Source organism: Dysidea avara, chromosome 2 (genome assembly GCF_963678975.1).
Source record: "Dysidea avara chromosome 2, odDysAvar1.4, whole genome shotgun sequence".
Taxonomy (NCBI): domain Eukaryota; kingdom Metazoa; phylum Porifera; class Demospongiae; order Dictyoceratida; family Dysideidae; genus Dysidea; species Dysidea avara.
Genome location: NC_089273.1, coordinates 1,707,771 through 1,735,111, shown reverse-complemented (window position 1 = coordinate 1,735,111; position 27,341 = coordinate 1,707,771). Strand labels below are relative to the sequence as shown.

Here is a 27,341-nt window from a genome sequence, read left to right as displayed (position 1 = left end):
ATGCCAGCATAGTGCTAGCATATTAGGTAGATATTTCAAACTATGGAGCTTAATTCCATAAAAACAGATTAATACTCCCTAAAAGAGCAGTCAGTGAAAGCTGTAGACTGCAACTTATAGAGCACTCAAATGTGCAGTGTACATAGCTCCTTAGATCAATACTCTCTAATAGAACAGTTACTTTGTAGTTAAATACTCTAATAGAGCATTCACTGATTAAAATGTTCCAATATGATTGTATTAACCTAGGAGCACAATGCAAACATTGGGAACACTGAAGCAAAATTTTTGGAAATTCCTGAAAGTATTTTGTGCAGCATATTTGACTCTGCCTACAAGTGTTAATAACTACACTATGACTGCTGTGATATAACTGGCTTATATCCAAGTAAAAGACTGTCAGTGCTTTGATGTATATATATATGGCTTCATATACAGCCAAGGACAACTGTTAATATCTACAACTGCTGTGATATAACTGTCTTATATCCAAGTGAAATCCTGTGGGCACTTTAATGGGTATGGCTTCATACTCAGCTTGCATAAACACATTATGCTGACACAGCATTTTGATTGCCAACATTGCACCTTTGGTGTTCAACATCTTACTGGTAGTTATTGTTAGGGAAATAACCATCTTACAGTTTTAGTAAATTCTTTGAAGTATGGCTTCACTGGGATATAGATAGGTCTATACAAAAGTGGTGCCATAATATTGTTACATATTGTGTGTTTGAAGTGACAAATTCTATTGTAATTACAGTAAATTCAGTTCCTTGTTTGCAAAATAACATCTTTACATGGTGAATTTTATGTCAAATTTTAACTGCATACCTGATTCATAGTAGCAACTATCTTAAAGCTAATTCTTAATCTTATGAGAATTAAACAAATTAATTAATTAACAACTTGTAATACATTTTTCTCAGTCACACATAGTGATAAAGTTATGAGTTGTTCTTTTATCACATGTTGTATAGTATTATACTGGACTACACTATTCAGTGCAGCAGAACAAGATATACTGCGTTAAGCTATATTTGCAACTAGGAGCTGATATTACCATAAAGGATCAAGTAAGAAACTGTTGTAAATGTTTATGTATGCACTAAAATATTACATAGTCATGAGCCCTATGTACCAAATTGGCATTGGCTAATACTTTACTATAGTGTGTTTTGCTGGTCATAGTAGTAGTCTTTCCTATGCACATTGAATAATATTATAAAGTAAGGTGGTGTTCAGTAATATTTTAGAATGACCTGAATACTCTTGTAACCTGGGCACAACTTTGGCAAATTGAACTTAACGTAAACAAATGTTATATATACTTTACAATGCACTAGATCACCACATAGCTCTAACTACGAATACTTGTTAAACAACCAACCCTAAGTAATGCAGACCAACAGACTTACCTTAGCATCCTAATTGATAAATCGCTTGCATAGTTCCCCACACTAAAGTTTTATCTGCTAAAACTGCTTACATGCTAAATTTATTGCGATGCACCCTGCGTGACTGTTCTAAAGAAACTAAGATTACTACTTATATCTTTTAATTTGGTTAGACCATTACTGGAATATGCTAGCTGTGTTTGGGACACCCACGTTGACTCATATACACAAGAGCTTGAAAAATTTCAGCATAAACCAATTTTACTTCTGAGAAGCATAATACAAGCAGATAGTTTTTACTATATTGGAATGCTACAAAGTTGAAAAGGAGAGCTCACACAGTAGACTTTTGTAAAACGCGTAATAACAGTTCTTCTGGTTCTTTGTCTTACATCACAGTGTGACATAACTAGACTTTGTGGCTTACTATATCTTGGTATAACAGTGTACGAAATAACTTTTCAAACATGTCCACATTACGAAAGTTGAGTGGACATCAAGCAATTTAACTGGACATTTTAACTTTTGTTGTTTCTCCTTTCCTGTGTTTCTACTATGTTACAGTAGATGTTTGCTTCTGGGGCCACCCATGTATACTGTAGAGCTGATTACTACTCGACCACTCACACTAATACTGTATTTTAAAGGGTAACTATACTGGTCACATAAAAGAGCTTCTATGGAATCGATTCTATTACAAGGAAAGGAGTCATAAGGACTTCTTTACATAACTATATGTAGTCAAACTTTGCTTATGCTACCATTGTTTAGAATATAATTTATTTGTATTGGCTTTATCCCTAGTACAGTGTGTGAACATAAGAGATGCACTGATGTCTTGTTCACTCTAGCTTACAATATAAACTGGTTGTACAAGTAATCATGAATACCACAAGTAAAAGTACTACTGGTGATCAGGTTATAAATACATTTTCTAGTGCAGGTGACTGAGACAAGTAGGCTGGCACAGCATAGTAAACTGTTAACCTCAGAGTACAGCTTGGGCATACCTTTGTGGTCACCACAGACCAAAACCAAATAACTTTTTTACATTTCAATATCATCATGTCTGGCCTCCCTCCTAGCCCAATATAAACTCTGCTACACTTTGAAAGGACACAATTTCCGGACAAATTCAATTATGGCCTGACAACTGATGTACAGGTAATTGACCAGAAATTGTCTGGTGTGTCTGGACGTTATTTCGCACACTGGTATAACAATGTAATTGAATTATTAAAATGTTTTAGAACATTACATGATACAAGCCACCTATTTATTCAGTACAATGGAAAGTGCATGAATTTTCCATCTCAGTGGACTTTTAAATACGAGCACCAGCCTATTATAACTGGTATAATTTTTAGCATACTACAGTCAGTAAGTTACTGAGTAGTATGGTGCATAATAAAAAAAATTATAGCTTACTTTATGTTATGGTCCAAATAAATGAATGTCAAGGAAAAACTGGCATACTTTAATAATACAATCAGTAACTACTTTTGTAAAGCTTCCAAATGTCAAATTTCTATCATGGAGAACAATTCTATACTCTTATTTTTATCTATTCAGAATGTGTAAATTATCAGCAAATGGCTAAGGCACACTTACTGAGCATAATTATGAGAATAACAAGTTTATGTTTTGAACACTGTAGCATAGTACATAGTAAGTAAAATTATAGGTTGGTACCTAGTTAACACTGTGCATGAATATAGTCACTCACACATTATCATGTTTATAACATAGCAAGTTCATCTCTAGCAACACAAATATACATATGGATAATGCAGCAAACTGTACTAATGAAAATATTGGAATACAGGTTCAATATACGGTTATTGCACTACTGAATCTAGCCTGATGGTGTGGATTTGGCAATGAAGTTACTGTATATACCTGAAGGCTGCTATAGTTTATGCATTTAAAACAGAATAATGGTACACAAGGAATATTAGTTTTAGTAGTCACATTATTCTTAAAATGTAAGCTATGTACGTAGATGCTGTAGAAGAAAAGTCATTCACAACTCCTTAATAAACAAATACTCAACTCCACTAGACTCTTATTGGAGACTCATAGACTATGCCATTATAATTTTGGGTAAAAATAAGTAGTAATAGGCCTCTGTCATTGCCAGCATACTTAAGAGCATAATAGGGCGCTATTGCAGCATAATGCTAGCATATTAGGTAGATACTTTAAATTCTGGAGGTTAAATTCTGTAAATGGATTGATACTATCTATGAGAGCAGTCAGTGAAATTGCAATAGAGCACTTAAATGCATAATACATAGCTCTTTAGATAGATAATCTCTAATTGAACAGTCACTTTGTAATACTGTAGAATATTCTAATGGAGCATTTACTGAGTATCATATTCCAAGATGGTTGTAAGAAATGTTGTTAACCCACAGTAGAAGTATAATGCAAGTATAATGGAAGCATTGAAGAGCATAATTAAGGCCTGAGTCAAATATACTTTTACCTAAACTGCTTTCTGGAATTTTCCAAAATTTTCACCTATTACAGGGTGCTCCCTAAAGAGTGGTTGCACCACTATACCTTGTAAAATACCTTTGAATTGGAAAAAGAAATGTATATAATAAACACAATCTAATGGATTTGATGTTATTAGCAAGTTGACACTTTCTGGGGAAGGCCCTGTAGGTAGTATAGGAGAGTGGCTAATCAAAACAAGTTGGTGTTGTGCTGCTTCTAAAAACCAGGTGCCTTGTAGCTAGCTAACTCATCTGGAAACAACCAACTATCTATTACTAATTTATTACTTTAAAGTTACGGGATAGTGAGCAACTGTCGAACAAAATTTTTATGATGTAATTAAGGCGGGCTTGATGTTGTTGTGTTGTGTATCAGCTGGTAACAGGCTTAAATTGTTGGGAGAATAATAGCGTGCTGACTGGACAGTTACAATGTACAAGAAAACACACGTAACAGTACAAGATAACATAGAAACAACACACTTAGCAACTGGCACACCTGTAAGCTCATGCATAGTTTTGCTCAATAATGTTCTGAACCAAAAATCAGGACTGTCAAACAAGTTGTTAACATTTTGTATAAATATACTACTAGTTTGCCTTCTTGACTAGGTCCTGACCTAACCATTTCTAAGAAATAATGTTTCTAGTGCTTGTGATATGAATTTAAAACTTTATTTTGTGACCACAGTGTCTTGTTTAAAACCACTTCATTGCATATTTCAGCAAGTACACACATTATTCATCTTGTCAGTCCCTCACAAGTGATGTTCTTCAAACCTTAGAATCGTCATGGTTCTTCATTGGTCTGATTTTTGGTTCATAGTTTAACTATTTGGCATGGGGACAACTCATACTTCTATGACAACATTTGAATTCCATGTCAATTAATGAGAAGTTAAGAATGCATAAATATTTAGTAACACTGGATTAAGAACAAGTTGATGTAATGTTATTTCTAAAAACCAGGTGCTGATGCAGTTAATATTATCCCATTCTAACCATATAGTAATCAACCATGTATATATTTGTACTATATATTCATGCTATTTTTATTATTAATTCAGCTAGACAATTAGATTTGTAATTACTGTCACAGTAATTTAGCATATTTCATAATTCATGAATTATTTTGTAATGCGGTAATTATGTTGCTCTACACTGCTTAGGAAGCGTAACTATAACAAACCACTTTAAACAGCAAATTACGTACAAAAGTATCTTCTCAACTGTTTTATAGTGTGTCTATCATGTTTTCTCACATGAATTGTTTAGAGAAAGCCTCGAGGATTCCTATCACTTTTGTTCTCATAAATATGGGTGACGCCCCCATTTCTACCCAAAGGATACACTATCTCTGGTATCCTAAGAGGCCTTTAATGTTGTTTTAAAGGTGTTAAATGTCTATAAAGCTGAAAGGGAAGACCGTTCACTGAGTATATGAACAGTTGCCATACTTGTTTTTCAGACCACCAAGAAGAAACCAACTCAGAGCAAAGTTTACCTGTGCAGAAATTTAAACAGACTTCTTTTCGCCTTTACTTCTTATGTGCAATCTGCTATTACCATTTATGATTTTGCTCACGTTGGTGCATACGGACAAACATAGGTAGATAGGTACACACATGCACACACACACACACACACACACACACACACACACACACACACACACACACACACACACACACACACACACACACACACACACACACACACACACACACACACACACACATACACACACACACACATACACACACACACACACACACGCGCGCACACACACACACACACACACACACACACACACACACACTTTTCTGAAAACAATTTCAGTAAACCAGGCATGCGCCCAACCTGGTTTTAAAAATCAAAACCCCAAATCATGAAAACATGATATATAGTGTACACATGGGTTTACGGTATCCTGTGAACTTAAATAATAGGTTTTTGGTTGTGCAATAATACATAATTAATTTATTGAAATTCTTGGATTTAGTAATAATTCATGAAAGTTTCATATTTTTTTGATTGTGCCTTGTTAAACAAACCACTCATTATGCACACAAGTATCTTCTAAACAGTTTTATAGTTTACCGTTTTTCCCACAAATTCTCTAGACAAAGCCTCAAAGCTGCTCTTCATTTTTGTTCGTGTACATAGGGGATATGCCCTCTTTTAGCCACCGGAAGGGATAGGGTAGTTCACAACCTGCACCAGTTGATAAATGCCTGTAAGACCTGAAAGGAAAGTAATTCACAAAGTCTGAGGAGTGTCTCCACACCTGTATTTCAGACTGCCAAAAAAAGCCACCTCAGAGCAAAGTTTACCTGTGCAGAAGTTTAATACAAACTTCATTTTGCTTTTACTTCTTATGTAAAATCTGTTTTTATCATTTAATGATTTTGCTCACGCTGGCGCATATGTACAAACATCTGTAGATAGATACATAGGTAGATAGGTACACATGCACACTTTTTAGAAAACAATTTTACTAAACCAGGCATGCACCCACAGCTAGCATTCGGCCAGCTGTGGATGCATTCCTGGTTTAATAAATAATTAACTTTGATAAAAGTGCCAAATATGGTACTGTAACAGTGTTTGTGATTCATACCAACAGTTAAAATTACCATATTACACACAAACAACTCTACAGATAAATCCAATAGAGAATATGGAAGACATAAAGTGCTCTAATGTGCACATATAAAATATCACGCCTTTATTGCCAAGCAACAGATAATCAGCTCTAAAAGCTGATCAAGGGACATGTCCATCCATGCAGGTCAGTAGGTCATATTCTTATGAGGTACTTTTGTAAAGCCATGGTCAACCCTCCAGTCTGCCAGTTTATACCATTAGTTTTTAGAAAAGGTGCTTTTAAGTGTCTTGTAAGTGAAATGGAGATCTCCGGAGCTAGCTAGTATGCAAAGAATGTACCGTATATGCATGTACAAATTTTTTAATATTTACCCATCCATATACATGCCTGATAACCAGAATAAAAAAGGCCTTGTGGGTATGATTTACAATCTCAAGATCTATACACAGTAAGTAGATTTCTACCTGTTGTGGCAGCTTAACTAATTTAAAATAATTGTTTTTTTGTGAGAATACTGCAATAAGCCATTTACAGACATAGTTTTGGAATTATTGGGCATCCAAGAGAATAATCAGTGGAATTTGATGGCTATATCTTCTTAATTGAATTAAACTGAAAGTTGAACCAGAATTATTAGCTATGAATATAGACGGAAAAGTTTCTAAAAGATCAACACACTAAGAGAACATTCAAATACTATAATGGAGCAAGTCATGCTATGTCATGTTAAAATCTGCTACCATTAATTGAAACCGAACACATGATTACCTCTCATTCTGAGCCTTGTATACCACTGCAAGTCACTGAGCACATTACTGTCTAAGTCTCCATTATGTACATAGATGCTCTAGTCTGCTGTAATATATAGGAACTTACCTAAATGCTAAATATTTGACCTCTTTGGTTTTTTGACCTCTTTGATTTTTCATCAGAAACTTGCAAATGTGCAGTGAGAGCAGGAAGGTCATTACCATTATCTGTTATCTCTAGTACTCTCAACAGTGTGGCTAGCTATAATAGTCCAGACTAATGTAGCTACGTATAGTCACACTTTAGTTCAACTTCTTTAATACCTTGTGAAGACCAATATCAAATAGTCCACTATGCATTTCTTCCAATTCAATGAGAATATCTTGGTTACAATACACAAGGTGGCTACTGATTGAATGCAGCAATCTTGAAAACTGAAATATACATGCTCAAGATTTTATTGCTTAGTAGAGCAGCATAGTGTAATAGTTGTGCACTTTTTGATACAATTATGAAACTTTCCATGTATGGTGTACTCCTTGTGACACATATTTTTGATATAGAGCCATTGCATATTTGACCTTCGGTGATCTTCACAGCCATTTTTGTATAGAAAATTCACCATTATTTTTTGTCCTTATCTCTGTGAGGCATAATTATGCATAGTTTCAAATTAAAGATGTTGCTAAAATGGACTACTAAGCTATATTTGAAGCCAATAGGTGCTTGCATTCAGAAGTTATGATCATTAGTAATAGCCACCATGAAATTCTATGAATTACTTGCTCATTAGTAATTTACACCCCAAGGGCAAAGAATTTAAAAAATGATCATAATTTATAGTGGAATGAAATGCTAACTTCAAACCAAAGTCAATAACAGTTCTTAAGTTAACACCTTTAACTTCATACCGTGTTTTAACTGTGTAAGATAATGCCTCATGGAGATAACGATAAACATAGTAATATTATTACTTTTCAATGAAAAATGGCTGTAAAGGTAACCAAAGGTCAAATCCATGATGGCTCTATATCAAAATAAAATGTCATGAAGAGTACAATTTGTGTGGAAAGTTTCACAATATTATTAATCTAATCCAAAACAGCCAAGCTGTAAAAAAAGTGTGCGGCCCTGAGAAAGGCTATGGTGAAAAAAGATGTGAAATCCAAGGTGGCGGCCAAGAAATGGCTGTGATGGTAGGTTAATGGTAAAAATTTTAATAACGACAACTCAGGTGAATTTTGTGCCAAGACCAAGCGGCACCAAATTCACCTGAATTGTTGTTATTAAAATTTTTACCATTAACCTACCATCACAGCCATTTCTTGGCCGCCACCTTGGATTTCACATCTTTTTTCACCATAGCCTTTCTCAGGGCCGCACACTTTTTTTACAGCTTGGCTGTTTTGGATTAGATTTCACTTCTTTTTGCATTTGTATACCCCAAAGCCGGCCTATGGCCGGCTTTAGGGCTTTTAAACCTGTCATTTTTTTCTTTACTACAGGAAGAAGAAAAGATGAAGCAGGCTGATTTCTTTGTAGCTGACCTCTCTGCAAGGTGATCCTTCTAGCTGATCCCTCTACCGGATGACTTGTTTGTAGCTGAACTCTCTACAGGGTGATTTGTTTGTAGCTGAATTCTCTACAGGGCGATTTGTTTGCAGCTAAACTGCTGAACTCTCTACAATGTAACTTCTTCTAGCTAAACTCTCTACGGGTGGCTTGTTTCTAGCTGATCTCTCTACAGGGTGACTTGTTTGTAGCTGAACTCTCTACAAGGTGATTTGTTTGTAGCTGAACTCTATACAAGGTAACTTCTTTTAGCAGATCTTTCTACAGGGTGATTTGTTTGTAGCTGAATTCTCTACAGGCGATTTGTTTGCAGCTGAACTCTCTACATGGTAGTTTCTTTGTAGCCGAACTCTCTACAGTGTAACTTATTCTAGCTGAACTCTCTACGGGTGGCTTGTTTCTAGTTGATCTCTCTACAGGGTGACTTGTTTCTAGCTTAACTCTCTACAGGGTGATTTGTTTGTAGTTGAACTCTCTACAAGGTAACTTCTTCTAGCTGACCTTTCTATAGGGTGATTTGTTTGTAGCTGAATTCTCTACATGGTAGTTTCTTTGTAGCTGAACTCTCTACAATGTAACTTCTTCTAGCTGAACTCTCTACATGGTGACTTGTTTGTAGCTGAACTCTCTACAGGGTGATTTGTTTGTAGCTGAACTCTCTACAAGGTAACGTCTTCTAGCTGACCTTTCTATAGGGTGATTTGTTTGTAGCTGATCTCTCTACAGGGTGACTTGTTTGTAGCTAAACTCTCTACAGGGTGATTTGTTTGTAGCTGAACTCTCTACAAGGTAACTTCTTCTAGCTGACCTTTCCACAGGGTGATTTGTTTGTAGCTGAATTCTCTACAGGGCAATTTGTTTGCAGCTGAACTCTCTACATGGTAGCTTCTTTGTAGCTGAACTCTCTACAATGTAACTTCTTGTAGCTGAACTCTCGACGGGTGGCTTGTTTCTAGCTGATCTCTCTACAGGGTGACTTGTTTCTAGCTGAACTCTCTACAGGGTGATTTGTTTGTAGCTGAACTCTCTACAAGGTAACTTCTTCTAGCTGACCTTTCTACAGGGTAATTTGTTTGTAGCTGAATTCTCTACAGGGCGATTTGTTTGCAGCTGAACTCTCTATATGGTAGTTTCTTTGTAGCCGAACTCTCTACAGGGTGATTTGTTTGTAGCTGAACTCTCTACAAGGAAACGTCTTCTAGCTGATCTTTCTACAGGGTGATTTGTTTGTAGCTGAGTTCTCTACAGGGTGATTTATTTGCAGCTGAACTCTCTACATGGTAGTTTCTTTGTAGCTGAACTCTGTACAACGTAATTTCTTCTAGCTGAACTCTCTACAGGATGACTTGTTTCTAGCTGATCTCTCTACAGGGTGACTTGTTTGTAGCTGAACTTTCTACAGGGTGATTTGTTTGTAGCTGAATTCTCTACAGGGTGATTTGTTTGCAGCTGAACTCTCTACATGGTAGTTTCTTTGTAGCTGAACTCTCTACAATGTAACTTCTTCTACCTGAACTCTCTACAGGATGACTTGTTTCTAGCTGATCTCTCTGCAGGGTGACTTGTTTGTAGCTGAACTCTCTACAGGGTGATTAGTTTGTAGCTGAACTCTCTACAAGGTAACTTCTTCTAGCAGATCTTTCTACAGGGTGATTTGTTTGTAGCTGAATTCTCTACAGGCGATTTGTTTGCAGCTGAACTCTCTACATGGTAGTTTCTTTGTAGCCGAACTCTCTACAGTGTAACTTATTCTAGCTGAACTCTCTCCGGGTGGCTTGTTTCTAGCTGATCTCTCTACAGAGTGTCTTGTTTGTAGCTGAACTCTCTACAGGGTGATTTGTTTGTAGCTGAACTCTCTACAGGGTGATTTGTTTGTAGCTGAACTCTCTACAGGGCGATTTGTTTGCAACTGAACTCTCTACAAGGTAACTTCTTTTAGCTGATCTTTCTACAGGGTGATTTGTTTGTAGCTGAATTCTCTACTGGGCGATTTACTTGCAGCTGAACTCTCTACATGGTAGTTTCTTTGTAGCTGAACTCTGTACAATGTAACTTCTTCTAGCTGAACTCTCTACAGGATGACTTGTTTCTAGCTGATCTCTCTACAGGGTGACTTGTTTGTAGCTGAACTTTCTACAGGGTGATTTGTTTGTAGCTGAACTCTCTACAAGGTAACTTCTTCTAGCTGATCTTTCTACAGGGTGATTTGTTTGTAGTTGAATTCTCTACAGGTGATTTGTTTGCAGCTGAACTCTTTTACATGGTGGTTTCTTTGTAGCTGAACTCTCTACAAAGTGACTTCTTCTAGCTGATCTATCTACAGGATGACTTGTTTCTAACTGAACTCTCTACAGTGTGATCTGTTAATAGCGGAACTTTCTACTGGGTGATTTGTTTGCAGCTAAACTCTTTGCATGATTGTTTCTTTGTAACTGACCTCTCTACAAGGTGACTTCTTCTAACTGATCTCTCTACAGGATGACTTGTTTCTAACTAAACTCTTTACAGTGTGATCTGTTAATAGCGGAACTTTCTACTGGGTGATTTGTTTGCAGCTAAACTCTTTGCATGATTGTTTCTTTGTAACTGAACTCTCTACAAGGTGACTTCTTCTAACTGATCTCTCTACAGGATGACTTGTTTCTAACTGAACTCTCTACAGTGTGATCTGTTCATAGCGGAACTGTTTACTGGGTGATTTGTTTGCAGCTAAACTCTTTGCATGATTGTTTCTTTGTAACTGAACTCTCTACAAGGTAACTTCTTCTAGCTGATCTCTCTACAGGGCAATTTGTTTGTAGCTGAATTCTCTACAGGGTGATTTATTTGAGCTGAACTCTCTACATGATGGCTTATTTGTAGCTGAACTCTCTATTAGGTACCTTCTTCTAGCTGATCTGACTACAGGGTGACTTGTTTGTAGCTGAATTCCCTACAGAATAACTTACAATGTAATATAACTGAGTAAATTATAAATGCAGCTGAATGCTTTATTAGGGTGACTGTTCTATTAGAGTATCTCGATCTCGCATTTGCTGCATCTAGTTGCCTTTCGAGTCATAACTCAGTGATTTGTAATCCGATTCTTCTGTACTACTGCAAGGACTTTCTATGATGATTATTCCAGCTACATACTGATTTTCAGCTCGTTGCTCTAAGCGGTTTGCCTGGTAGATACGAAAACTAATAGTTTTTTTATTCATAAAAATCGATCGCGTAATTTTGACACAGGTTGGGTTTCGTGTCATATCTCCATGGTCTTTATCCCGATTCCTTTCAAACCACAAAAAGGCACTCCTACGATGGTTGCTCCATCTACATTTCAATTTTCAACTGATTCCTCTAAGGCGTTTACCCTGTAGGCGTGACAGACCTTCGACTTTATTTTACGCAAATAATCGGTCATAACTCCGTGAATGTTCATCGGATTCCTACCAAAGTTGGTACGGCGATCCGCCGTAATGAGCCCTTTAAGTGTGCCAAATTTCAGCCAACTCCGAGTACGCATTCGTGTTTTATGGCGAATTTTGCAAAGTGTGCGAATGAAGATGAAGAAGAAGAAAAAAACGAAGAAATTAAAACGAAATTTTGTTCGCTCGTATCTCGGAAATGGCTGGAGCGATTTTCTTCAAATTTGGTATGTAGACTACCCTAACTGGGCGGCACGTCTCCAGCAAATTTGGTTCCAATCGGATAAGGGATCACAGAGCTACATAGGTGTGAAAATTGCGTTTTCTTTCTTCCTGTTAATATACTCACGGTGTGGCGCGCCGGCTTCTTGGGCCGCACGACACACTATCGTGTGTCTTGATATTGTATCACAAAGAGCACAAAATGCTTGTTTTTTGATGCTGTGCACTCTACTAAATTTAATGGTTCAATCTTAAATAATGGTGAAATACAAGCAGCAGTAACATGTAGGTTCTGATGAAATAACAGAAAATCATTGAAATAATGTGACCAGGCCTGCAAAAAATAGGGAATGTGAACACATACAGGTAGGCCTGCATCAAATATGCCAGCATAATAAAAAGCATAATAGGCTGAAGTACTATACTAGCACAATGCTGGAATATTAGGTTGATGTTTCAAGCTATGGAGCTTAATTCCATGAAAATAGATCGATATGCCATAATATTGTAGTCAGTGAAAACTGCAAACTGCAACAAAGCACTCAAATGCACTGTACATAACACCTTAGATAGATACTCTCTAATAGAACAGCCGCTTCACTTACTCTAATAGAGCATTCACTAATTAAAATGTTCATAACTAATGTTGCTAACCTAGGAGCATAATGCAAGCATAATGGAAATAGGCTTGAGCCAATTATGCTTTGAAAATAGCCTTTTTTGCTTTTGATCAGTGCTCAAAATCCAGCCTATTATGCTCAAAATTACGCTTTCAAAATCACGATTATCCACGCAAACTGACTATTTTATTAGAATATATCTTCATTTCCTGACTGCAAGTGACTGTTCTATTATAGTATTTTGATTTTATTACAATAAAGTGTGAATAATCAGTCAAAAATAGTAAAACGTATAGCACTGTAAGTGTGAATTATCAGTCAAAAAAATAGTAAAACTAATAGCACTGCAAGGTTTTTTGATATGAAATGCAATAATAGTGTGCAGTGTGTTCATGTTGTGCAGTATTTTTGGTGTGCGCATTGTGCATTTTAATTAAAATTCTTGAAAATCGTCCTATTATGCTGGCATAATGCTTGATGCTTTTTCCAACCTATTATGCTGACATAATTTGCGCAAGCCTAAATGGGAACACCTGAAAAGCATAATGGAGAAAATTTTTGAAGTGTTTTGAGTAAAATTTTGAGCATATTTTAATCAGGCCTACATAAAGGGAAAATCTTGATGGTAGCACAGATTACCTGTATTACATTACTTACAGTATAATAGCCAATTTAATACTGAATTGACATTGAAAATTGTGTGGCTATAGGAGTATAGCTTAGTGACATAAATGTTAAAACATAGGAATGTTTATGTATCCACAAGCCGTATTTTTGCAAGACTTATCACAAATCAAGACTGTGTCGTGTGGCCCAAGAAGCCGGCGCGCAACACCTGTGAGTATATTGACAGGAAGAACAAAAACGCAATTTTTGCACTTCCGTAGCTCTGTGCTGCCTTGATGAAACAAGACGATTTTTGCTGTGGACACTCCCTCCAACGTCAGCACTCAACATTCCAAATTTGAGCGAGATCGCTTCACGTATTCCCGAGATATTCGACTTCAAAAAATTGGCTTAGTTTCTTGGTTTTTTTCTTCTTATTTTTCTTCCTCTTTTCGCATACTTACAAAAACTGCTATAAAACACGAACACTATATCCGATTGCCTTGAAATTTGGCACACTGAAGGGGCGTATAAAGGTGCATTGCGGTACCAACTTTGGCTGGAATACGATACATAGGCAAAGAGTTATGAGCGATTATTCACGAAAAATAACACCAATATGTTGTCACGCCTACAGGGTAAACCGCGTATGGGAAGAAGCTGAAAATTGGTGGGTGAATAGGTTAACTATTGAACCTCAAATCTTTTGTGGTTAGAAAAAAATTGTGCTTAAAACCAGGAAGATACAACGAAAAAACCAACAGTGTGTAACAATTACGCAATCGAGATTAGCTAATAAAAAAATGACTTCTTGCATCGCCTACCAGATGAACCGCTTGGGGTTGAAAATCGTTGTACAGATGGAGTAATCATCTTAGAAAGGCTTATCAATGGTGTAGAAGAATCAGACTTAAAGCTACGGAGGTATAACACGAAATCCAACTTGGTGCAGCGAGTGCGAGATCGAGAGAGAATAATCGTCTTAATGATTAAGACAAATATACATTACAAGCATACAGGGGCCTAGACACAGGGGTACCATGTGCTGATGGATCAGTACAGGAGCCCTGGCAAGACTTACATTAACTAAAGGTAAATTAAATTACAATACACAAAAAAAAACAAAAAAAAACTATATCTACATATAATGTAATACTTAAAGTTTACCTAAAAGATCCCAGCCCGGGGAGGCTCTAGAATTAAAAATTCTGTAAGAACAGGACACAGCAATGCGAGCTGCCTGCTCAAACAAGGATCTTATGGTTTTCTTTGGCACTTCACAAGCAGTAGCCATTTGAGCAATTGTTTCTGACAAAAAGTGGCCTAAACAACCAATTTCAATTGGAACAAGATTGACAGTTAACCCAGAAAGCTGGAGGTCATATTGCAAGGGGCTATATCGATCTTCCTTTCTAGTTCTAGCAGCAAGAAGATGTTGCTGGGTATTAGTTGGTACTGTCAATTCGAACAAACAAATGGAATCATTAGAAACCAATACCAAGTCAGGCCTGCTGAGGGTGGAGGAAAGATTGGTTGGGATGGTACTAGGGCGGTCATCCTAATAGAGCAGTCACCCTGAAGAGAATTCAAGAGATCAGCTAGAAACAAGTAACCTGCATAGAAATCAGCTACAAACAATTCATCCTGTAGAGAGATCAGCTAGAAGAAGTTACCTTGTAGGGAGTTCATGCAACTATGGAAAGAGATAGTACAGCTAGAAGAAATCACCTTGTAGAGTTCAGCTACAAAGAAACCACCATGTAGAGAGTTCAGCTACAAACAAATCGCCCTGTAGAGAGATCAATAGAAGAAGTTACCTTGCAGAGGGTTCAGCTGCAAAGAAGCCATCATGTAGAGAGTTCAGCTACAAACAAATCTCCCTGTAGAGAGATCACCTAGAAGAAGTTACCTTGTAGAGAGTTCAGTTACAAAGAAACCATCATGTAGACAGTTCAGCAACAAACAAATCACCTGTAGAGAGTTCAGCTACAAACAAATCTCCCTCTAGGGAAATCAGCTAGAAGAAGTTTCCTTGTAAGAGAGTTCAGCTACAAACAAATCACCCTGTAGAAACATCAGCTAGAAGAAATCACCTTGTAGAGGGTTCAGTTACAAAGAAACCACCATGTAGAGAGCTTAGCTACAAACTAGTGACCTTGTAGAGACATCAGCTAGAAGAAGTTACCTTGTAGAGAGTTCAGCTACAAAGAAACCATCATGTAGAGAGTTCAGCAACAAACAAATCACCTGTAGAGAGTTCATGCGAGATCAGCTGCAAACAAATCTCCCTGTAGGGAAATCAGCTAGAAGAAGTTTCCTTGTAAGAGAGTTCAGCTTCAAACAAATCACCCTGTAGAAACATCAGCTAGAAGAAATCACCTTGTAGAGAGTTCAGTTACAAAGAAACCACCATGTAGAGAGCTCAGCTACAAACTAGTGACCTTGTAGAGACATCAGCTAGAAGAAGTTACCTTGTAGAGAGTTCAGCTACAAAGAAAGTTCAACTTCAAACTTCACCTGTAGAGAGTTCAGCTACAAACAAATCTCCCTTTAGAGAGATCAGCTAGAAGAAGTTATCTTGTAGATAGTTCAGCTACAAACAAATCACCCTGTAGAGAGATCAGCTAGAAGAAGTTACCTTGTAGAGAGTTCAGCTACAAAGAAACCATTCTGTAAAGAGCTCAGCTGCAAACAAATCACCTATACAGAATTCAGCTACAAACAAATCACCCTGTAGAAAGATCAGCTAGAAGAAGCCACCTTGTAGAAAGTTCAGTTACAAAGAAACCACCATGTAGAGAGTTCAGCTACAAACTAGTGACCTTGTAGAGACATCAGCTAGAAGAAGTTACCTTGTAGAGAGTTCAGCTACAAATAAACCATTCTGTAAAGAGCTCAGCTGCAAACAAATCACCTTTTACAAAATTCAGCTACAAACAAATCATTCTGTAGAGAGATCGTCTAGAAGAAATTAACTTGTAGATAGTTCAGCTACAAACAAATCTCCCTGTAGAAAGATCAGTTAGAAGAAGTTACCTTTCAGAGAGTTCAGCTACAAAGAAACCATTTTGTAAAGAGCTCAACTGCAAACAAATCACCTGTACAGAATTCAGCTACAAACAAATCACCCCGTAGAGAGATCAGCTAGAAGAAGTTACCTTGTAGATAGTTCAGCTACAAACAAATCTCCCTGTAGAGAGATCAGCTAGAAGAAATTACCTTGTAGAGAGTTCAGCTACAAAGAAACCACCATGTAGAGAGTTCAGCTGCAAAGAAATCACCCTGTAGAAAATTCAGCCACAAACAAATTGCCCTGTAGAAAGATCAGTTAGAAGAAATTACCTTGTAGAAAGTTCAGCTACAAAGAAACCATTCTGTAAAGAGCTCAGCTGCAAGCAAATCACCTGGACAGAATTCAGCTACCTGTAGAGAGATCAGCTAGAAAAAGTTACCTTGTAGATCTTTCAGCTATAAACAATTCACCCTGTAGAGATAGTAACTAGAAGAAGTCACCTTGTAGAGTGTTCAGTTAAAAAAAAACCACCATGGAGATTTCTATAATAAAAATATGTATTATATATATAATTTGTACATTTACTGATAAAATATTTAAAGTACATCTTCTTCATCTTTTCTTCTTCCTGTGGTAAAGAAAAAAGATAGGTTAAAAAGCCCTAAAGCCAGCCATAGGCCAGCTTTGGGGTATACAAATACAAAAAGAAATGAAATCTAATCCAAAACATCCAAGCTGTAAAAAAAGTGTGCGGCCCTCAAAAAGGCTATGGTGAAAAAAGATGTGAAATCCAAGGTGGTGGCCAAGAAATGGCTGTGATGGTAGGTTAATGGTAAAAATTTTAATAACGACAATTCAGATGAATTTGGTGCCGCTTGGTCTTGGCACAAAATTCACCTGAATTGTCATTATTAAAATTTTTACCATTAACCTACCATCACAGCCATTTATTGGCCGCTACCTTGGATTTCACATCTTTTTTCACCATAGCCTTTTTGAGGGCCGCACACTTTTTTACAGCTTGGCTGTTTTGGATTAGATAATACTTTGCTTGAGAGTGTTTCACTGCATGAAGGTAGTCTAGCTAACTTTGTTTCAACTACTTGTGACTGGAAAACTAATTAGCTGATGTTTATGATGAAATATGCTTCTTATATGCCTATAAATTACTTCTGGAGAAGTTTATCAGCATGGAGTCTTGAGAAATGAACAACTAGCTCCAGTATTGATGGGTATTAAAAGCAAAAGAATAATGTGGAAATAGTACCGTGGGTTAGATACTGTATGACAATATAAGGGAGACATTTTTCAGAAGTAACGGAAGGAGTTATCATTAGATGTGACCAGATTTGTGACCTCATTTTGGAAATCACCCATAGGGGTGCATTTGGCACCTAATATATGAGACTGGATTTTGGAAAATCAGTTTCAATGTCACATTTTACAACTGGAATATTAATAATTAAAAATGACATTACAAACATCTACTCAGCCTTGCAGTGATTAGATCAGTAGTGAGCACCCTAAATTACATGAAATCCTGTAAAATATTGTACTAGGTGCATAAGTGCTTTAGTGGTGACTCATATAAGTGCGGATTTCTGTGTATGTCAAATGTGACATTAAGACTGAGTTTCCAAAATCAGGTCACATTTAATGATCAAATCTCAAACTTTATAGTGCAAATCTACCTGTTAATGGTTGTAAGTCATTCTCGGTACATTAAATTAGAAGAAAAATCTTGAAATTGTTTAAAACTGTGCTCTGCTCTTATTATATAGTAACCCACTAAACATGAAAATTCTAATTATTTCACGAGTGCCCATATGGGTGATTTTGCAAAAATTCAGTCACACTTGTGGCTACACATTTTACATGTGAGTAAACAAAATGTTGTAACAGTTTTCTCCTTACACTAATTAAGCTGTTGTTTTTATCAAACTGTAGCCAGTTACTGAAGTTACACTCATTAAAATTTCAGACAGCTATACATGTATGCTGTGATACAAAAATTATGAAGTTTCAAAGTTCAAAATATGGGTCAAATTTTGTGCATGAAAAGGTAAATTTGCAAATCCAGTCACAAATTTCAAGCATAGTAGGCCCAAGCCTATGTAACCATAAGGATAGATATACAAATGGATTATACATTTAGTGCATATGTACGCATCGTGCACTCAGTGTGATCAAGTACTGTTGGATTACAATGGAAACAGAGAAATGTTGGTTGCATTTTTTATCAAGAATGTATGCTTGCCATACCATTACCATGTCTACTGCAAGCACAAAATTAACAAGGCTTGAGATTTTCACCGTAAGACATTACTTTGTCCCGACTAATACCTTTTGACATATGTATGATGCACTCATCACGGATTTGCCTTTGTCTTCTTTTGTGTTCCATATCTTTTCACTGATAATGAAAGTTATGGTAGTGTACCAATTTTTTGTGCTCCTATTTCAAAATAATAAAATAAATATTGTCCATGATTTTTGCATCACTCCTCCAGCAGTTGAAGGAAACAGATTGGTTGTAGAGTAGCGGGTGTAAGTGTGTAGGTCAGTGTAAAGGGCACACTATAGTCAAAACCTATATGAAATGATTGTATTTCTTATTAATAACTAGTATAGAAGTGTATATGTCGTATGGTGTAGTCTCATACATCTGGCACTATTCTATCCTCTGATGTAGTGTTATCAATGGCGGATCCAGGATGGGGAATTTGGGGCAAATGCCGCCCCCCTTTCCTCACCTTATGGAGGAGCCAGCCAAACTTCTGATTAAAATACTAAACTTTCTGTCAGGCCAAGATCAGTTTAAACAACTCATGAAAATATGTACATTTACCAGTATTGAATACAAATTTGCCTGAAACCAAAGCAAACCAAAGTCAAACTAGCTGTGAAATAGTCACCCAGAACCTTTGTGCATGCTAAGCACCTCTAAAAATAATTATTGTGTTGCTGTTGTTTAAGACATTCAGAGCCTTTAAACAGCTTTTAAGACTTCACAACCATCCGCAAAGGCCAAAATGGCAAAATCAACAGTGAGACACTACTAAGAGGTGATTATTTGTTGCGTCAAAAGTGCAGCAACTAACAAGATAATCTGGCTCTCCCCAACCAGTTACAACTTAGTCTGTTTGTGTCCCTCCCCTTGCCAGCTCCTGGATCCGCACCTGGTTATAGTAGTTCATTAGAGATGAATAAAGTCTACAAAAGTATAACAAATACTTACGAATTTTACAAGCTAGAAGAAATCACTACAATAATAAACTACTTAAACAAGGGGAATCATAAACTAAAGTACAAATTTAATCCTTACTTTAGTCATGCTTATCATATGGGCTAATCCAGGAATTACATTTGTACCTCAGCTGATGACTCACCTCAGAGGTGGATCCAGAGTTTGACAAGGGGGATGCACCATAATCAGGGTAGTTGGTACAGTAGCTTTATAAGTTACCCCTAGAAGAATGTTTCACATAATTATTTCAGGACTGAAATTTTTAATGCAGCGTAGATTTATGTGGCAATATCTAATCAGAATAATAAATCATACTTTGTAAGTGTCTATCAAGAGCTGCATGTAGGGATCAGTGTCAGTCACAAGATGCACTAAAGGACCTAATGTAAATTGTCATATTACACACAAAGGACTAAGCCACAATAAAGTTCCTTGCAGGTTACACAGCTAGGTATGCCCATGGGTTGGTGTTACAGTGTTCATACTCAGTCGATCTTAATAGTGTTACACACAGTGAGTCTGACTATTCTATTGAAGTATTTTACTGACTGCTCTATTGGAATATCTCTATCTTGTGTATAAATTAATTTGAGTGAGGGGGACACATGCCTCTCCTCTGGATCTGCCAGTGCACCTTTTTTAAGCACTTTTCATTGCAATAAACCATTAATAATAAACTGCTTGTAAAATTTCTAACGTTTCCTTAACATCATCACACAGTGCAATAGTACTGGTACATGAACAAAAATAGATTTCAATATATAATTCAAATGTTTCTCATAAATAACAGTGAAAGTTTATTTCTTTAATAAAGACCTTTAGTTGTGTGTATTCCTTGCTACTTGTCGAAATATATTTTGTTGCAGGCAACAAACTGAATGTACATACTGTAAACATCAAGTATTTTCACTGTAGCCGAGACATTCTATGCACCTGGTGCATGTTAAACTGTACAGTACTTATGCCTTAACATATACTGTACGTAATTGTAGACATCATGCTTTAATATAATAGCTAAACCACAATTTATTAAAGATTTAATGCTATGAACTAGTTACATTTTGTGGTGCTTCCAGCTGGTGTGTGTGCTGTGCATCTGATTATGGAAATTATTTCTCCACCACCCCCACATGATTAGAATTATTTTTATTAAGTAGTAGCAGCTACATACTGTCACAACTACTCTCAATGATCAATGATAACAGGGGCGGATCCAGGAGCTGGCAAGGAGAGGGGCACAAAAAAGCTAAGTTGCAGATGGTTGGAGAAAGCCAGATTCTCATTAGTTGCTGCATTTTTGAATCAGCAAATATTCACCATTTAGTAGCGTCTCACTATTGATTTTTGACATTTTGGCTTCTGTAGATGGTTGTAGAGTCCTAAATACTGTGTAAAAGGCTATGAACCTCTTAAACGACAGTAACACGATAATTATTTTTAGAGGCGCTTAGTACGCACGAAGGTGATGGGGGCAATTTCACAGCTAGTTTGTTTTGATTTCAGATAAATTTTTGTAATAAATGCTACTGAAATGCGCATATCGTTTTCATGAATTAATGGATCTGGCCCTGACATAAAGTTTAGTATTTTAATCAGAAGTATGATACCGTACGCAAGGAAATTTTGACGTCAAAGAAATTTGACAAATTCAGACTTCAGCAGATTTGACGAATAAAATGTTGACGAAAATGAAGAAATTATAGGCAAAACCTGTACTTTTAAGGGCGCTTATAAACATTTGACGGATTTAAATTTGACGAATTAAACCGATTCGTCATATTTTTTGACGTCAAAATTTCCTTGCGTACGGTATATGGTTCCTCCAAAAGGTTGGGGGGGGGGGGACATTTGCCCCAAATGCCCCATCCTGGATCTGCCATTGGATAATAGTTATAGTTATATTGACCAGTAGTAGCTACATACTATCACAACTACTCTCAATGACCAATGATAATATAGTTATATTGACCAGTAGTAGCTACATACTATCACAACTACTCTCAATGATCAATGATAATATAGTTATATTGACCAGTAGTAGCTACATACTATCACAACTACTCTCAATGATCAATGATAATATAGTTATATTGACCAGTAGTAGCTACATACTATCACAACTACTCTCAATGATCAATGATAATATAGTTATATTTACCAGTAGTAGCTACATACTATCACAACTACTCTCAATGATCAATGATAATATAGTTATATTGACCAGTAGTAGCTACATACTATCACAACTACTCTCAATGATCATTGATAATATAGTTATATTGACCAGTAGTAGCTACATACTATCACAACTACTCTCAATGATCAATGATAATATAGTTATATTGACCAGTAGTAGCTACATACTATCACAACTACTCTCAATGATCATTGATAATATAGTTATATTGACCAGTAGTAGCTACATACTATCACAACTACTCTCAATGATCAATGATAATATAGTTATATTGACCAGTAGTAGCTACATACTATCACAACTACTCTCAATGATCAATGATAATATAGTTATATTAACCAGTAGTAACTACATACTATCACAACTACTCTCAATGATCAATGATTATAGTTATATTGACCAGTAGTAACTACATACTATCACTCAATGATCAATGATAGCATCAGTCTGCATTAATTGCTACCGTGATCTGTAAAAAAAATTTTTTTGATATGATTAACTACTGGATAACTATAAATTTTGTAAGATAAAATTTATGTACAGATATTATACTTCTAGACTAATAAACTTACTGTTATCCAATGAAAAACTTACTGTTATCCAATGGAGAATTATTGCAATAAAATTTCGTGTATTACAGGTGATGTTCCTTAGTACTAATATAATAGTAAACAATATTAAATGGAAAGCTTTGTTGACTGTAGCAATCCACAATGTCTCTGTTTTATTGATTAACTTTAGTGGGCCCTATATAATTGTTCTGTTATGGTTACAATACTACTGTAGGTGACTTATGGAAATCAAGCCCTTATAATTACACTTGTTCATTTGTCACATCAACCATTTGACCACACAACACACCTTTGTGTGTCCTGATATGTGACTGAATTCTATATTAAAATTAATTATATTGTGTTTACTATGTATAGTAATAATCTTGTCATTTTACTAATGTAGAGAGAAAGTTTTTTTCGACCTTCTCAAAAGACACCACTGGAAAGAGCAGTTGATGGCAAGAAGATGGACATCGTCTATTGTATAGTCAAAGAATTCAATAAAGATATTTCCTGTGTTGATCAGGTATAGTCCATATTATAGCTTCATACTTATGTTGAAAATTTGTGGTATGTCCTGTGTGAATACCTGTGGTTCCTTAACTATTTTATGTTTCATATATTTTGTTCCTATTTTCTTACAATTATTGTCAGAAAAGATGTATGCATGATGTATGAAAGCTATACATACCGGGGTGAATCCAAGAGGGTTTTCTGAGATTTCGAGAAACTGGTCAAGTATATCCAAATTGACTTTCCATTGATGTTGCAAAGGTTGATCAAATTCTCTAATAGAGCAGTCAACTATTTTAATAGAATGGTATCATTTTGCATTTTAAAAAATAATTAGTTTGTCTGTACCAATGTAGTAAAATAGCTAAGTAATATTTCAGGGTATTAATTAATTCCTGAAATTTTGTCCATCTCCTCAAACCTTCAGAATGGCTTCGCTTCACATATTTCCACCGCTTAATTCTTTAGCCTGCCCCTAATATGCCAGCAGATAAAGCCTATATCAATTCTTAACATATATGTTTGAAATGTCACTAGGGTTACCAAGCAAAGATTAACAAAATGATTCAACGTTATGAAAGATCTTATCCATCATTGATGATTCTACCCCAAGGTATTATAATAGTTGAAAGTATCTGACTTATTTAATTTGTACATTTCTATTACATTCCTTGAACTATACAGTCCATGCAAGAGATTCTTGGATGAGGTACTTAAAAAGGCAAAATATGCTTATAAACTTCAGCAGAAAATGGATAGACTGAACCATGGGTAGCCACAAGACAACTTACATTGTATTAGTCTTTCAAAGAAAATGGGACCTTAACAATTACATGTTCATGATTGTTTACAGAGCATATAGCATGTTCTGTATTGATTGGATGCATATTAGTCCATAAGTGACAGTTTAGAAGAAGTAATAATGCTTCTCTACCCATTTAGCTGTTTATTTACTATAATAATAATATTATGTTACTGGATTTGAGAAAAGATACCTTTTCCACACATTTTACATAACAGGAAACAAAATGTCATAACAATTGACTCCTTATACTGGTTAAGCTGCTCTTCACATCAAAATGCAGCCAGATACTGTAGCTGCACTCATGGAACATTTCAGATGATTACATTTAGTGATTAAAAAGTTATGTAGTTGTAAAGTTTGAAAAATGGATCACAATTTGTGTGAGAAAGGTTCCTTTTTACAAATCTGGTCACATATATTTTAAAATTCATGTCAATTCAACACCTGGCTACTATAGAAAAGTTATTTAAGTATTTTTACACTATTCCAATAATTTGTCATGCGTGACATGTAGAAAATTGTAAACTTGAATTAACGTTATCAAATTTTGAATTCTACAAAATATACAAATCTATCACCAAGTAAATTTTACCATAGACTTTCAAAACTCAATGAGTTTCCCTCTATGTAGTTACAGTATATGCCCAAAACGAAACTGTGAGAGAACAGTGCAACTTTACAAGTCCACATTTTGTTCATAACTGGTTTTCTTCATTGCAAACCATGCTTCAAATAAATATACTGAAAAATTTTACATTGTACAAACAAGTCAGATTCCAGTAAAGTTGATTGCATAATTATGTATATTTTGTAAAACTGCACATGTATTATCATCATACGATCATAATATGGAAGTCCAGAAAATGGATCTATGGTATAGCTATGTCAGTGACTCTTAATATGACTTGGATCATTTACATGTAGACAAAATGATACCTGTATAAAATGGTCACTGTATAATACATAAGATCACATGAGCAATGAAATATTTTTAGATGTGTTCATTATGTCCAATGCAATTTGCTTAATCTAGCCACCTCTAATTCTTTAGCTGCTGAACAAGAAAGGTTACAATCTCTAGAGAGAAGATGTCGATCGATAGAATCTTCCTTAGCTGCTGAACAGGAAAAGTCTCAATTTCTAGAAGCAACTCTGGCTTCTGCACAGGAGAAGTCTCAGTCAATAGAATTAGCTCTAGTTTCTGCACAGGAGAAGTCTCAGTCAATAGAATCAGCTCTAGCTTCTGAACAGGAGAAGTCTCAGTCAATAGAATCAGCTCTAGCTTCTGAACAGGAGAAATCTCGGATACTAGAAGCAAGATGTCAAACTTTGGAGTCTAGTTTGGCAGCTGAACAGCAGAGGTCCCAGTCAAGATATCAGAATCATGAGGAGAGGCTGAAAGAAGTTGAGGACACAGTTGAACAATTGTGGTCAATCTCAAGGGATGAAGTCAATCTTACTAATAAGATCATAGGTACAGGAGGATGGGGATATGTCACTGAAGCTAATTTCAGAGGAAGGAGAGTCGCAGCTAAATGTCTTCATACAGCCATCACATCTCAACATAACCAGCAGCTGTTTGCTAAAGAGATGAAAATGTTTGCTCGTTGTAGGCATCGCAATCTGTTAGAGTTTATTGGAGCCGTTCCTGATCATCCAGCTATCATTGTCACAGAGTTGATGGACACCAACCTCAGAGAAGCCTTGAGTGATGAAAGAGCCACTCAAAATCATATCCATCCCATCTGCATGGATGTCGCTCAGGCACTATCATATTTGCATGGCATCCAGCCCCACCCCGTAATCCATCGTGATGTCAGTGCTCCCAATGTCCTACTGAAGGCTGTTGACAAAGGAGGATGGATAGCCAAGTTGTCTGATCTTGGCTCAGCACAGTTTGCTAATATTGCACAGACTCTTGCTCCTGGATGTGTGGTGTATGCTGCTCCTGAAGTTCGTCAAGAAAGTTCTGCTCGTAATCAGACCACTAAGATGGATGTCTACAGTTATGGCGTGCTGCTAATAGAGATCCTCATCAGACAGATGCCTCTTGGTAATGTTGCAGATCTGATCACTGCTATCCAACCAAAGTGGCTAAGTTATGTTCCACTGATCAGAGGGTGCACTACCAATGAGCCATCCAGGAGATCAACTATGATCCAGGTGGTCAACACACTGAATACCATAACTATCTGAACAGCTTTTGAACTGTATTAGTTTATTTTAGGATTCATAGCAATTTTTGATTTTGTTTGCATTAGGTAGCCTTTTTGAACCATTATTATTGGTAGGAATATTTAATGCTATGAAAACATTTTAATAAACAGTTGTTTTGATTTGAGATTCATAATAGAGTATTAATATTAATTATCACCGTTTGCATGTGAAGAGGTTGTTACCATCTAAAGTGTATAGTGTTCTATTATTTTATGTAATACAAGCTATGTATAGAAGAGGTGAAGTATAATGTACAGTAGTTCTACTTGAAGTTAATTACAATATAACTTTTGATACTCCTCTAAACTTTGCACTGTATAGCACAAATAATGTATGTAATGATGGAGAGATGGACTAGACAATTGAGCATTTTGTGAAGCAAATTAAATTGTGGTGGAGTGTTTTAATAATATAATTACATATTGAATGTACTTAATAAGAAATTTTGAAGAAATTTTTGATAAAACTGTTGCACTGCATGATAATTGCAATGGAATTAATTTAAATAGAAAATTTCTTCCATTAAACTCTCCACTGTATATTCTACACATGCATGTCTGAAAGTGCACATGACAATAATATTTTGTACTATAAATATATATTTATAATATTATATTACTGAATAAAAATAATGCTTTATGCAGCACAAAGCATTTTTATCTCCTTCATTTCCTTTTAATGGCACAATTACACTGTGAAAAAAGAGGGATATAAGATGGTATTTCCAGTGGCTTATTGAATACAAAAAAGCTTGGTATAACCTGTATTATACTAGCAATCCCACATAAGGCTTTACTTAATGTGTTAAACATACTGAAACCATACACGTGATGGTATAGTGTGGGCATTATATCAGATATAAGCTATTTCAAGTATTGTGGTAATTAAACTGAAACCATACATGCAATAGTATAGTATGCATTGTACTAAAGTATAAGATGAGTATAATACAGGATTTATATTAAGGCTTATTTGTATTCAATAAGCCACTGGCAATACCATCTTATATCCCACCTTTTCACAGTGTTAGACTGTCAATCATTTCTTGGAATGGCTTTAGAAATAGTGTTGAGCTTAATGGGCAGAAGTTTTAAGCACTGCAGCTTATT

General features: G+C 36.0%; 1 protein-coding gene across 2 annotated transcripts; it reads left to right on the top strand.

The window, feature by feature from the left end:
* Positions 1-946: 946 nt before the first annotated feature.
* LOC136246429 (mitogen-activated protein kinase kinase kinase 7-like) lies at positions 947-26,362 on the top strand. Of its 2 annotated transcripts, none has more exons than XM_066037854.1 (4): positions 947-1,076; positions 23,101-23,223; positions 23,748-23,823; positions 25,067-26,362. In XM_066037854.1, exons 2-4 carry the CDS (start codon positions 23,164-23,166, stop codon positions 26,209-26,211), a joined length of 1,281 nt encoding a protein of 426 aa, XP_065893926.1. In that variant the 5' UTR covers positions 947-1,076; positions 23,101-23,163; the 3' UTR covers positions 26,212-26,362. The 2 variants fall into 2 exon arrangements, with proteins under 2 accessions (XP_065893926.1, XP_065893925.1); XM_066037853.1 differs by having other exon boundaries at positions 25,049-26,362.
* Positions 26,363-27,341: the final 979 nt, after the last annotated feature.

What these genes read in the sequence shown, in the direction of transcription:
- LOC136246429 (XM_066037853.1), top strand. Translation starts at nt 23,164, where the DNA reads ATGGACATCGTCTATTGTATAGTCAAAGAATTCAATAAAGATATTTCC. An exon ending in ATATTTCCTGTGTTGATCAG is followed by an intron (nt 23,224 to 23,747) that starts GTATAGTCCATA and finishes AAATGTCACTAG; the next exon opens with GGTTACCAAGCAAAGATTAA. An exon ending in ATTGATGATTCTACCCCAAG is followed by an intron (nt 23,824 to 25,048) that starts GTATTATAATAG and finishes TGCTTAATCTAG; the next exon opens with CCACCTCTAATTCTTTAGCT.